We start from the raw sequence: 14,095 nt of genomic DNA, 5'->3' as shown, positions 1-14,095 counted from the left end.
TTAAAGCTGGTTTAGCCAATCCATGTCTATTTAAAAGGGAGACAAATGGGAAAATATCATTATTACTATTATTCACAGATGATATTGCTTTGATTACAGAAACTAATGATGAAGCCAACAAAATAATAGCATCATTAGCTAAGAAAATAAAAATCAAGCAATTAGGGGAGATAAAGAAATATCTAGGTGTGAATATACTGAAAACACAGAAAGGTTTTAAGATATCTCAGGAGGATAAGATATCTAAATTGCTAATAGATTATAAGATGGAACTTTGTAAGACTGCAAAGACTCCAATGAGTCAGGATATTTGCAAAATGGATACTCAAAGTCCCAAGTTTGATAAGGTAATATATCAATCTTTGATTGGTAGCTTATCATACATTAGCAATTGGTCAAGGCCAGATATTGCTTATGGTGTTAATCAACTGGCACGACATAATAATGATCCACTTCAATGTCATTGGAAGGCATCAAAGAGAATTTTAAGGTATCTTAAAGGAACATTACACCATGCACTGTATCTAGAACCAAAAGGTGATCTAATACTGAGTGCTTATGCAGATGCTAGTTTTGCATCAGAAAGAGACACAAGAAAGTCGACTTCAGGAACAGCCATAATGCTGGGTAAGACATTAATAGGTTGGAAGTCAATAAGACAACAGCATATAAGTTTGTCTACTATGGAAGCAGAATTCTCCTGTTTGTCGTTATTATGTACTGAATTAATCATGTATAAGCAGATGATGAATGACATGGGATTAACTGTAAATTATCCTATAATTGTACATGAAGATAATCAGGCAGCAATTCAAATGGCCACAAATATTGCAGTAAAAACTAGGAGCAAGCATACAGATTTAAGGTACTTAAACGTTAGACAATCTGTAAAGAGTAAAATGATACAGCTGGAGTACTGCATGTCGGAGGACAATATAGCTGATAACTTTACTAAAGCCCAAGGTGCCATTAAGCACCAAGAGAGTTGTGTAAAGTATGGTTTTAGATTGTAAGGGTATTGTATATTTATATCACCCAAAAGGGGAGAATGTTGGGTATAACATTGATACACCAACTAAGTTTGGGTGAATAAATATATAAAGCCAAGGTTTGGGTGTTTGTAACTTGTAGCTTTAAGCACCAAACTGCTTGTAATTAACTAATTAAGGGTGCGGTTACAAACGGCAATAAAAGGCAGTAAGAGAAACGTAACCTCTCTCTGCTTGTTTTGTCTGCTTGCTACTGTTTGTTTGCTACTGTTTGCTACAACTGTTTGAATACCTGAACGAAAGGACTATTTCATTGATGTGCTGATATCCTGTGAATACTCAGCGTTGTCTTCAAAAGGAAAGGTATCAGAGGAGAAGATATCTTTACAAGCAGATAAGGATATAGAACTGACTAGTGAATGAACTAAGTTACTGAATGGATATATTTGTGAATGACATATGGACTGATTGACAATGTTTAAACTCTAATTGGATTAAACAACTATTTAAACTACAAAAAAACAGTGTTTGTCATCAGTGTGTGTAAACTCTAGGGCCCTTCCTCTCTCATTTGGCTGCCTGGCTTGACTGCTGCTGCACATTCTGTTTGGGGGTTTGTCCCCAATCACTAACAAAACCCATCAATCCTGAGACAACTGGAGCAGTTGCCGTTTGAAAAATGTTCAAGGTACAGAAAATGCTTGACTGCCATTATTGTCTCAAACAAATGAAATATTAGATTAGAGGAATAAAGAATGATAGGTGCTATTTGTGTCAGTTTCAACTTATTTCACAGTAAATTGGGATTCTTTGGGAAAAGGTGGGGTATCAAAACTTTTGGCCACATATAAGTTTCAAATTTCTACAAAGACATGATTGTATCCATTAAATCAAGGCTCCCCAACCTCCAGACTGTGGACCAGCACCAGTGAGTGAAGCCTCATCTGTGAGATCCAGGCGGTTTGCAAAACCATGCCCCCACAGTCCACAGATTCCCAAAAGATTGGGGGCTACTGCATTAAAACAGAAATTGAATACTAGCTGTACTTTTTAATAAGATACCTTACAAATTACTTTTAATATTGTTTGGTTTGATAAATATTTAATTATTTAATTTCTTATAGCCTCCCAACTCAACCAACTGACTCTGGGCAGCTTACAATTCTAAAATTGTAAAACAAAAAATAAAAAAACTAAAACAATAAAAACATTCACAAACTAAATACAAACAGCAGCCATGATGATTAATCAACTAATAAGAAAACCAAGTAACAGGACCCTTAACACATTCCAAACCCTAGGCCAGCATTTTAAAGCTTTACAAAAGGTCAACAGGGCTGGGGCTTAAATGGCCTTCCATAAATGGATGATTAGGCCAGGATCCATAGCACTATTTTCAGCCTTCTCAATGAACTGCATCTACTACTGATAATTTTAAAAGTTTCCTCAATTTTTGAAATCTATTTGTTATTGAATGTGTGTGTGTGACAGAGTGTCTGTTTCTATTATATATGAAAGTGGAAGGAGGTTACTACTAAATACCATGTAGCCTTCCAAATATGATACTTTGGTGTAACTTTTTATTTTTACAAGCAGGGCAATTACTACAGCAATTTGAAACCCTTCTGTCATACTGTTTTTCGAAACTGATGAAAGAACACTCAGATATAGTATGGCTCCTTTGTTGCGTACCTGGATCTAAATCAGAAATAGACCTAGCATTATCTCAATAAATTTGTAAGGGCTTGGTTTGGATTTCAGTTGGTTGGTAAAACCAATTTTCCTCACTTTTAGATGGAATGGTAATAAGGCTATAGCTTATACCGAACTATTCAGGCTTAGCAGGTCTTTACATTCCAGGGATAGATAAAGAACTTACTTTACACTAGACAGGGTGAATTTTGATGGCTACAGAGAAGAGGGGATGTTGAATAGGCAATGTCTAATTGTCTGTGTGTCCTGCAAATTTATATTAATTTCTGTCCTGCTGTTTCCATGCAACAGCAAATACATGCAAGTGTGCAACTGGCGTACCTGTCACCATCTCAGCCAGACAATTGAGGAAAGAGGTATTGATATGGTATAGTCCCCATTTCTCAAGAATGCATATCCAAAAACAATTCAGCTGATTCAAGCACCTCTTTATGCTTATATAAAATTGACTGCCCGAGGCCCAAAAAATCATTTCTGGATCTAGCAAAAACAAAGCTTCCTCAAGTGGCCCCTTTAATTATAACTGACAGCTTCCAGTCTCCCTGGTGTGAGACAATACATGAAAATTTAAAATCCTATGGTTTCTCATAGGCAGCTATCATCTTGATGGGTTACAAATATGCAAGTCTTTAACAACATGCCACTGACTTAGAGCTACAATCAGATTTGTCCCTCTTGCCCAGAAACATTCTTCCAAGACACCATTTCACTTAGCCAGAAGCCTCAGTGCATAACAGCGCCTAAATTTACAATGGCTCTGTCTTTGGCTTGATTCAATGCCTTTACAAAAGCAGTCATTGAGGGGAAATACAGTACTGGGACATCCTTTTTGAGCAGTGGAGGAACAATCAAAATGCTAGAACATGTTCTGTTGTACTGCTGCCTCTGTGCTGACACTCATCAGGAATTAGTATTCACACACAGCATCAGACACCCTGGTTGCACTGATTCCTTAAGTTGTTACTATCAGATCGTTTGGATTCTATTTCAGAGATAGCAGCCAAATATTGTTTCATGCTTTACACAACATAATTTTTCTTCCTTCTAGATATTTCCACACTTCAAATAGAGCTATCTATTTATTCACTCTCTACTTCATAACAATATATAATATTATAGTATGTCATTATTGTCAATTGACTCTTATTTTAGAGATCAGCTGCCAGACTTATTTTAACAATATAGTCACTATAGATGAAGATTATTTTAGACTTGAAACCATGATCACTTAAATATTTTTCTTTCTTACATATTACATTAGTGGTTTTCTAGATGTAATATTAATATTTAATTATTTTATATAGCTATCCATCTCTGAGTAGTCTGGGTGGTTACAATAGTCAGAAAAATGCATTTTTCAAAAAAAGAATACATATGTAAAAAATAGACATTTAAAAATAGAAAAATCAGCATTAAAATAGAGATGATTAAAACTAAAAATGTAGAAATCCAAAGTGAGTACAGATAGTCCTAGACTTACACTTGGTCACTTAGAAACCATTCAGAATTACAATGGACTTCCCAAAAAGTACTTATGACCCAATACTAAATTTTTGATGGTTTATCCACTGGTGGTCACATGACCGCATTTCAGACATTCAGCAAATGACCTGCATTTATGGCTATTTGCAGTGTCCCACAGTCATTTGATGGATTTATGCCATTTTTGTCAAAAACCAGGATTTTTGACAAGCTCCCTTAGACCCCTTTCCTAAAAAGAGAAGTCCCCCAAAACCATAAATCTGGGAAATTCCATTGCCAACCCAGAAATGGAGTCAGGCAGTTTAGGTAGAGTAGTTGCTATACAGCAAGGAGGCTGATGTTGTAGTATTAGAATAGAATAATAAGAATAATGAAGAAGAAGGGAGGAGAGGAAGGGAAAAGAAGAGAAAAGAAAAGAGAATAACAACAGAACACAACAGAATGGAATGGAATATTGGCCAAATGTGATTGGACACACAAAAAATTTGTCTCCAGTGCATAAGCTGTCTGTACATATAAACAACGAAGTAATATAATCATAAGAAGTAGAAGAAGGTAGTAGAAAAGATGAGAAGGATAATAGAATACACCATACTACATGGTTAAATAGATATAAGACAGTACTGTAGTAATTAGGTGTTCAGCAGGTGATGGCACGAGGGAAAAAACTTCCTGGATCTAATTGCTTTGACATGCAATGCCCTATAATGGCATCCTGAGGAGAGGAGTTCAAAAGTGCATGTCCAGGATGTGAGGAGTCTGTAGATATTTTCTCAGCCCTCCTGATGCATGCAATATACAGGTCCTCAATGGAAGGCAGGCTGGTTGCAATTGTTCTTTCTGTAGTCCTAATAATCCACTGAAGTCTATATCTGTCCTGTTCGGTTGCTGTACTAAACCAGATAATTATAAAAGTACACATGATAGACTCATTAATTCCTCTATAGAACAGTATCAGCAGCTCCTGGGACAGTCTGAATTTTCTGAGTTGATGCAGGAAGAACATTCTTTGTTGTGCCTTTTTTAATGATGGTTCTAATGTTATTTCAAAATCCTGGGAGATTATAATTATAATGGTTCTATATTTTAGATTGGTAATTTTATTTTTCTATAAAGCATGTCTACACAACATGTAGCCTGCCAAGTAATGTTGAGTGGCCTATCAACAGTTTTAAAAGTGATAAATTCACCAGGGCCCCAAAAGTTGCAATGCCAAGCATCTCAAACCCTCAGTGCCACCAGCAACTCCAGTACTCACTCAGCTAGCCACCAAACACCTGCTGTAGTGTTAAAGGTAAAGCATTGAATTTGGATCAGAAACACTGAGGTTCAAATCCCCCGCTGAACCATAGAGTTTAACAAGTCAGTCTGTTTCAACAAAACTAAAACAGTTATTATTCAGAGGATAAAATGGAACAATCATGCACTCTGGTGAGCTTTCAAATAGAATGCAGGCCACAAATGCAAAGACAAAAATAATAAACTTGACATCATAGATTCTCTGTGGTTCCTTCAATTTACCAAGGAATGGTTTTATGTTTCAATTATTATTGATTACTGCATAGAATTAGCTTTGAGAATTTATCCTTTAAGTAGAATTAAATATTTGAAACCTGGTTTTTCTTTATAAACTCCTTTAGGTCTCTTCATGTTTTCTTTGGAAGAGGAATGGGTAGTATGTTGAGTAGATTGCAAGACAAAATTTTCTTTGTATTCTGGTCTTAATCGATCCTTAATAAGTCCTGTCTCCAAGTTCCAAGTAACAAAATGGTCTCTGAAAATACAGCAGTAACCAAGCAAAACAAGCAAAAATGTACTATTTTTATTAGAAATTCTATTAGCATACAATAAACATTTAATTTGTAATAAAGCATAGGAGACAAATTTAAACTAAAATGTATGTTGAAAAGTAAATGAATGCCTGGGTTTACAAATTTCTGCTAAATTTGCCTGCTAAAATTAATCCAAATGTTATAAGAATTGCCACTTCATATTGATTTTTTAAATTTTAGTCTCAAAACAGACTTGAGTTTTCTGATTTTGCGATGTTATACTGACTCTACTGATTTTACAATTCATAAAAAGCATAATTTTCTAAAAAGATTACCAGTAATTGGTTAAGGTTTGAAGCTTAAAACTATTCTAAATTGGTCATAGTGATAGATGGTGTAAATAATGCAATTTCTTTCCACGTTAAGCAATTTCTCTCCAGATCATAAGCACAATTGCAATTTCACTTAGTTACTGCTTTTGCTCAATTGACCAAGTTGCTGATCCCAATTGGGGTCACTAAATGAGGACTACCTGCAATAGAAATATGTGCTTTTTCAATAACTGCAAAATGTTACCTGTTCTCAGAAAGACCAAGTAGAAGGCCTCCTTCTAGCATCTTGTATTCATTATTTGGACAAGGAATTATGTAAAGCCCACTCTGTTTCTTTATGTACTTCTTTTTCAGGAGATCATAAACTATCAGTGTCTGGAATTGCATAAAAATTTATTTCTGCTTGGTGTAGAGGAAGATCTGCAAAGTTGTAATACATGTACATCTAGGAACCCTAAATGTTCCTGTTTTTCCTCATACAAGGTGGTCTTAGGCCCCTCCCTGACAATCCCTACTGCCACACACATATTAACAATTAGACAATCCCTAATTCCACACATATATCCACCATTTTTAGTGTGCTTCTATCCACTATTTTTCCCTATAAAATAGCTTTCTGACACTCAATTATTCAGGAATAGATGAACTGATGGTTCACCCATATTTTCTAGATTTAACTGACAAATTTCATTTTAAATCCATTAATTCCTTAAAGGATATTTAAACCCTTTAATACTTTTATTTCTCAACAGTTTGGATAACGTTCACTAGAAAATCACTTCTTATCAGACTCAGCTTTTTCTCAATAAATTCATCATTCAATGAAATCAGCTGAAAAGCAAAGAATCAGTATTTATAGAGAAAAAAATTATGTTCAGTACCTGGAAAATCGATCTTGGGGGATCTGCATAGGAGGCTATTCCCTTGCCTGTAAGTATATAAAGTTTCATGTCTCTCGCCAGTACAATGTCTGTGTTCTCTACCAGCCCTCTTTCCACTCTCACAGCATTATGTTTACACTTGGATTTTACAATATTCCATACTGTTATGACTCCCGGACTTGTGTTTCGGCACACAGCATACCTTTAGAAAGATAAATATAAATAATCTTGTTATTGATATATTGCAAAAATGTCCAAACATTGTTATTTCTCTGTTGTTGAAAAAATGGCAAGAAAAAAAATTGTTGTAATTTGCCATATATTTGCTTGTGAAACACTATTCCTTACCATTATATTTTATTGCAGTAAAAACAAACAAACATAGTTTTATGTGGAAATAGGATAGTTGGCTGTTTTGAGCTGTGAAATTAAGGATTAATAATTGCAGTACAGTATGAGTGATCAGCTGTATGCCCACCTGCTTCCTTTATCATGACCTGCGCACTGCATTTATGTCCTAATTTTCCTCTAAGAGCTCAAGGACTTACATGGGGATTTCCCCTTATCTTGGCCCCACAACCAAAGATCTGTATGATAGTGGATGGCAAGGAAGGCAATTATGAAATCAAAACAACACTCATTTGATGAAAAGCAAATGAAGCAAAAATACCTTCCAACATCCAATGTATCTTTGTTACTGAAATCAAGATGATGCAAATTAAAGATATCTTATTTGAGAAAAACTGGTGTTCAGGTAAACTGAATGTTAAAATGAAAAGATATTTCCATATGTAAGTTCTTGCTTCAATACAGTAAACTCTAAGGTGTAGGTTCTACAAATGCTTCCAATGTTCCAATTCTGTGTGTATCTTTCACAGGTTCCCATTAAGAGCCTTCAGCATTTATTCCAGGTTTGTTCAGCACAGCATAAAATAAAATTACCATAATTAAATATAAAACTACTTAGTCCTGCAGTAATAAGGGTTATGTTGAAGTAAGTCAGATGGCCTATAAATGTTATAAATAAATATATAAAACAAATTTAAATAAAAAAATAAAATAAAGCAATGAATATAAATTCATAAATATTGAATAAATGAGGCAATGAGTATAAATGCATAAATATTGTAGAGGTCCAATTTCTAACTTTTTCTCGGTCCTACAGAAATTTTTGTAGCCTTCGTTTTTTCCTCAATCCTGGTTTTCTTACAAAATACAAGCAAAATAGAAATGTTATGTTGGAAACAGGTTGTGCTACCTTTAGAATTGGTGAATTCAACTCTCAAAGTGTTATACATAATTTATTTCTAACATAAACTTCCCTCCTATTCTGCCTATTTTGGTTACCTGGGATAGTTTTTCATTGTCACAATATCCTGAATACCATTTGTTTTCTTTGTGTTGCTTGCAGTGACAGTCAAAGACTGGTCATTGATCTTGGAAGCCAAGTTCCAGGATCGAAGGTAATTATCTCCATCACAGAAAGCTAAACAATATCGAAGGTCAGAGCATATACCTACAGATAGATGCATGAATTATGATAATTAGAAAAGATCATTTTGGCCATTGTTCAATAAATCTCAACATTCATTAATGCTTGTGTGATCATTTAAAAATATCAGTTAAAGCTGGAGTTGGTCTATTTCATTTGTGAAAATACCATTAAAAAGGCTAAGAGTTGGCATTTAGAATAACTTTCTCCCAAACTATAAACTTGAGGGTATCTGGCAGAGTCCAGAAGGGCAATGCTTTGGCTAATAGAAGTGTTCCTGCTATATATTTTTCAGTGCCAGGCTACCAAATATTAATCAAATTTCTTTCTTATAACCTTTATGTGATTTTTCCTTCTTTGTCTTTAGAAATTCAGGACATGTTATTGTCCTGAGGATTTGCACATATCATGGTGTGTAAAAGTTTGTAAGCCCTTTTAATTTTCAATATTTTTATATAAATATGATCTAAAATGTGATCTGTTCTCCTCATAAGTCCTAAACTAAATAAACTTATTCATTTATTTATTGAGGAAGATGATCCAAAACTCTGTCTGTCTGTGTGTATGTGTGTGTATAAAATTCATAGTGTGGTAATGATTGGGCAAAATTTAGATTGTTGGCTATTCTTGTATGTGCAACGTAGGCACACAGACACTCTTAAGAATTCTGCTGAAGTTTTTAAAAATACAAGGCTATGAAAAGAGTGGATATATTTGGAAAAAAATATTAGTACGATAGTAAGAAAAAAGTGAAATGTATTAAACAGTACAAATAAAGGAAATGCCAAATTTCATCTATCATTTGGGCAATATATTATCTAGTTATGGAACTAACTAAATTATTTGTAATCTATTACTAGATATTTCAGTAACATTGGTAACTGCATGGTGGACCATAGTGGATAAAACTGAAAAAGTTGAGATAATGAAGACAAGGAAAATCTTCTCCATTGATTCTAGTTCAATACATCTAATTTAAATTATAAATGACTTCATTTATTTGTATAAAGCATTGCTGCCCATGTTCCCACTATTCTTTTGCTACATTTTAATATTTTCACTTTTTAAACTCTCCTAACAATCTTTAAGTTACTATCCATTAAAAATGGCATCTGATGAGAGGGACTGTAGGGCTTGTCTTAACATTCTACAAACCTTAGGATAAAGATGTCCTGATAACCATTTTAAAGAACATTTCCTCATGAATGCCACTGCGTTATCCCTAGGCCATTGGTGAATCAATCTAGATTTGCTTATAATTATTTTAGTAGGGGTTTTGACGTTACGATGGCAGTCAGAGCCTTTGGTCAGACCAGTTCCTATTGGCTTCTTGAGGCTGCTATGGATATGCCCTCTACCTTTCAAGTATTGGGCACTCCCTCCTTAAACATGTAGAGATAATGCTGTTTTCAAAGACCACTAGCTCATTTATTAAATATGTGCTTAGTATTTTTTGAAAAATGATCAAGTTTTGTCAGCTTTACAGGTGTTTTATTCCCTATGTTCATGATGGCTTTAGGCTGGCCATGGGTTTGTTTGTTTTTTTACTGATTTGTAGATTTTTGGCAGCTCTCCACCCATGCTCATCAATTTCTGAAAACAAATATAGGATTAAATGGAAAGGAGCAGGCATCCCTATATTTTGATATTCCTGTTTACTTACTGAATGTGAAACGCCTCTTACTTTTGGGTTATTATTACACACTTGTTCTATAAAAATGTTTGAAATTCATAGGAAAAAATACTTACCATCAACAAGGACTGAAGGAAATTTAGCCAAGTGTTTGTGGTCTTCAGACTCCAAGTTCCATGATACAATCTCAGTAGTACCAGTATTTGGAATAGGACTGAATGCCACAAGATGAGATCCCAAATGATTTACAGCAAAAGTGTGAATATTATCATTACAGCATCCCTTCAGACTATGAGCATAAGCAAAAGTATGGACATTGTAGAGCTCTATAAGAACAATTTCTTGCTTTCGCATGAAAGGGCACCTATAACAAGATAATTACTCTTAGATGAGATGTACTAATAGATTTTCCTGAGTATGTCTAAAAAGAGTTATAGAATAAAATAGCTAGATGTAAACAAATAAAAATATGAGTACCTAGCTTTATTGTGAAAAATATATAAATGTGTTTAAAACTACTGTAGTTCTATTACATTAAATCTGAATCTGGTATGGTTCTGGTATGATGTAATGGCTGAATCTACAAATTGTGATTGGGCTCCGTTTGTTTAGTCCTGGTTTATTAAATAAGCCATAATTGACTATATTCACAAAATATATGTCAAAACAAAACAAATCATATTATTTCTTAGTCCAGTGTGTGAATCTATTCCAAGTTTGGATTTAGGCAAATAGCTATTGGCTTCAAATGCACTGTATGTCAAATAGATGTCCCCTTAATTTGTTTTTATCTTGTTCCTAGCCCATGAGTGAGGTAGCCTTATATTGTCTTAAGACTTAACTGAACCAATGATAAAGAGTACTTTTATTATTCTGACAGTGTTCAATGGTAGCCACAATGTGTATAAATTTCATTAAGCTTTGTCACCTAGTGGGGTTCAGTGCCCTGAAACAGGTAACAGGGTCTGGGTCAAGATTATAATGGGAGGACAGCAGATGTGAAGCTGATAAAAGTTTTCTGCTGACTGAGGGATGTGGGAAAGTGGCAAAGTGACAAAAAGAGAGCCAGCCAGGAGGGAGTAAAAGAATAATTTGGTGGTACTACCTGAAGATCACAAGAAAATAATCTTTAGTGATAGCCACCCCCTCAGCTGCAGCCATTGGTTCCTGGCTTTTCAGTTTAGCAACTACTACTCCCTTTTTGCCGCTGAAAACCATTGCTTCACTTGCACTTCTGCAAAAAAGGAGGCAAAAATACAGATGGAAACCATTGTTATTACAAAATCAATTATTTAAAAAAGACTTTTTATTCACAGATTCACGTGTGACTCACTGAGAATGCAAGTTTGAGTACTAAATTTTTAGCTTTTATTTTCAGAGTCATCAATAAGAAAAGATACAGAACAAGATCTAAACTAATGAGCCAGGGCACTATGTCTCTTTTCAGCAGTTCCTTCATCCCATATGCCTCCCAACTTGAAGTCTCACAAGTTATACAAGCAAGGAAGTCACTGATATGCCCCCCAAAAGTATTTGCCACTTCATATATCTCTTGTTCATAGCTATATTTCTTTGATTGTCTGGAAAGGTTGTTTGACTTGAATTATTCCCAATTTTAGATTCTAGTACATACTGTATCATTTCTGATAAGGCTATATAATTCTGTCTCCCTAAATGACAATCCTTGATTATTTAACTGAAATTCCTGACAGAGGAAAATATTGTATATATTGTAACCCAGGATTCAGCATTCAGTCCTGATATTTACTTGTTTATTTGTATCCGACCTTTATTATTGCAGGAAGAAATAGAGAAAATCTTGTAATATAAAATAGTGCCTGAACAATTCCCAAGCTAAATTTGCCATAACTAAAGGGCTTTTCTTCATGGAATCTACTACATTCTGCAAACCAAGAATTCCTGAACCAATAGAATTTTAATAATTTATTAGCATGAAATTAAGTTACACTAACCTATACGCACATAGGACATAATCTTTTACTGAGTTCTTTGATACTAGTAGAGAATGAGTCTTGTGCATAGGAGCTTCTTCAGAAAAAAGGTAGACTTCATGGAGCAGTTGGCATGAATGAACAAGATCAAAAACCTGAAATATTAGGGGATGAAAGTAGGTAAATAGTCAACTAGCTGCCAGCCATTTCATATCACTTTAAAGCCCCATATTTTCCCTCTTCTTTTTAAAACCTGCATTGTAGAATATAACAGGAAAAATAAAAATGAAACATTTAGTTATGCAAGAAACCCTTATTATCTTGGGTTTCATTATCTGCATTTGGAAAATATAGACCAGCTCTTCTAACCGGGGTAAAGGTATCATATATTTATAGAGGGTTTTTTTAATGCATTTTATACATCTGCAGAGTTTTAAACATATGTAAGATATATTTTGCATTGTATTTCTTGTACTGTGAGAACCAGTTTGGTGTGGTGGTATTAGGCATTAGGTTAGAATCTGCGAGTCCTGAGTTCTAGTCCTACCTTAGACACAAAGCCAGCTGAGTGACTTTCTCTCAGCTCTAAGAAGGAGCCAATGGAAAACCACTTTTGAAAAACCTTTTAAAGAAAACTGCACAGACTTGTCCAGACAGTCTCCAAGAACCAGAGCCAATTGAACAGAAAAAAAAAATACATTTACAGTCGTCTGAACCCAATAGCCTGACTGGAATGGAACCCTTGCAAATAAGCAGGGCCACCAGTATAAGAACCCTTTTAATTAAGCATGATTTTTAAACATATTGTTTCTAGAGTCTATAGCAAACCATCTATCTAAATCTGATTATCTACATCCACTAATAATGAATAATTAATTCCCATTGAAATAGTTGATTTTGTTTTCTTTATATAACATATGCAGATAAAGCTGGTTTCTGTCTACTGGGTTATTTCTCCAATCTTCCTTTGAAACTATCAAAGTATCTTGACATGGGAGGAGCTTTTTCCATATTTAATGCATTTGTACAACTCTCTTAACTACATTATACATTTTGGCTCCTCTCTCTGAGAAGCAATGCTGACAAAATCACCTGTTTGTGGCTTTTTTACAGTTATGCATATCAGCTGAGCAAAGGGCAAAAAATATTTCCAGCTAAGTTTAACCAGAGCATATAGACTTGAGTTTCTAAACAACTAACTCACCTGAATTTTGTGGTTCCCACTAAAAAAGGCCAGCAGAAGTTGTCCATTCATTGAAGATGTTAGTATTGGTGTATCCAAAAACTCACCAGAACTGTATACCACTTTTTGCAAGGAAAGATCCCAAATTTTAATGGTGGCCTTGTCAGATACAGCCACCAGCCTATTATCCAAACATACCGTGATAGCACTAATATTTTTCCCAATTTCATGCAGAGTGAAGACCGCTTTGCCAAGAGTCAAATCCCACATTTTCAAAATACCATCCCTGGAAACTGTTGCAGCTACAAGCTGTTTCTGAGTTTCTCCTAGTGCTGTAATTCTGTCCAAATGACCTACAAATTCATGGCAGCACAATTTTAGAATTTTTCCACAGGTACAAGATTAATTTCAATAAAATCAGCCTATTGACCTTTCTTTGCAGAGAAATTAATAGCGTTTTTAGCCACATAACATGTTATAGCTGGTGTGATGAATACTTTGAGAATTATGAATATCATATATTTAATCAATAATTTCTATTCTATCTTTAGATATCTTAACATTTTGACATGAGAAGAGCTTTTTCATATTTAATGTGTTTGTACAACTCTCAATCAAATTACACCTTTTGGCTTCTCCCTCTGAGCAGTGATGCTAATAAAATCA

At 34.6% G+C, this 14,095-nt stretch overlaps 1 protein-coding gene across 5 annotated transcripts in view; it reads right to left on the bottom strand.

Moving 5' to 3' along the window:
- RWDD4 (RWD domain containing 4) overlaps positions 1-14,095 on the bottom strand; it is a 59,007-nt gene that overhangs the window by 11,156 nt on the left and 33,756 nt on the right. For all 5 annotated transcript variants that reach the window (XM_087936350.1, XM_087936347.1, XM_087936346.1 and 2 more), the window contains 8 exons: positions 13,451-13,782; positions 12,268-12,401; positions 11,400-11,528; positions 10,411-10,658; positions 8,517-8,685; positions 7,170-7,371; positions 6,533-6,663; positions 5,798-5,958 (listed from right to left, as the gene is read on the bottom strand). In XM_087936350.1, the coding sequence (XP_087792476.1) occupies positions 5,798-5,958; positions 6,533-6,663; positions 7,170-7,371; positions 8,517-8,685; positions 10,411-10,658; positions 11,400-11,528; positions 12,268-12,401; positions 13,451-13,782 (1,506 nt within the window). The remainder of the gene's footprint in view (positions 1-5,797; positions 5,959-6,532; positions 6,664-7,169; positions 7,372-8,516; positions 8,686-10,410; positions 10,659-11,399; positions 11,529-12,267; positions 12,402-13,450; positions 13,783-14,095) is intronic.

The sequence above is a fragment of the Pseudonaja textilis genome, chromosome 6 (genome assembly GCF_049901715.1).
Source record: "Pseudonaja textilis isolate UNSWEBS1 chromosome 6, rPseTex1.2, whole genome shotgun sequence".
Taxonomy (NCBI): domain Eukaryota; kingdom Metazoa; phylum Chordata; class Lepidosauria; order Squamata; family Elapidae; genus Pseudonaja; species Pseudonaja textilis.
This window is presented reverse-complemented; position numbering and strand designations above follow the sequence as displayed.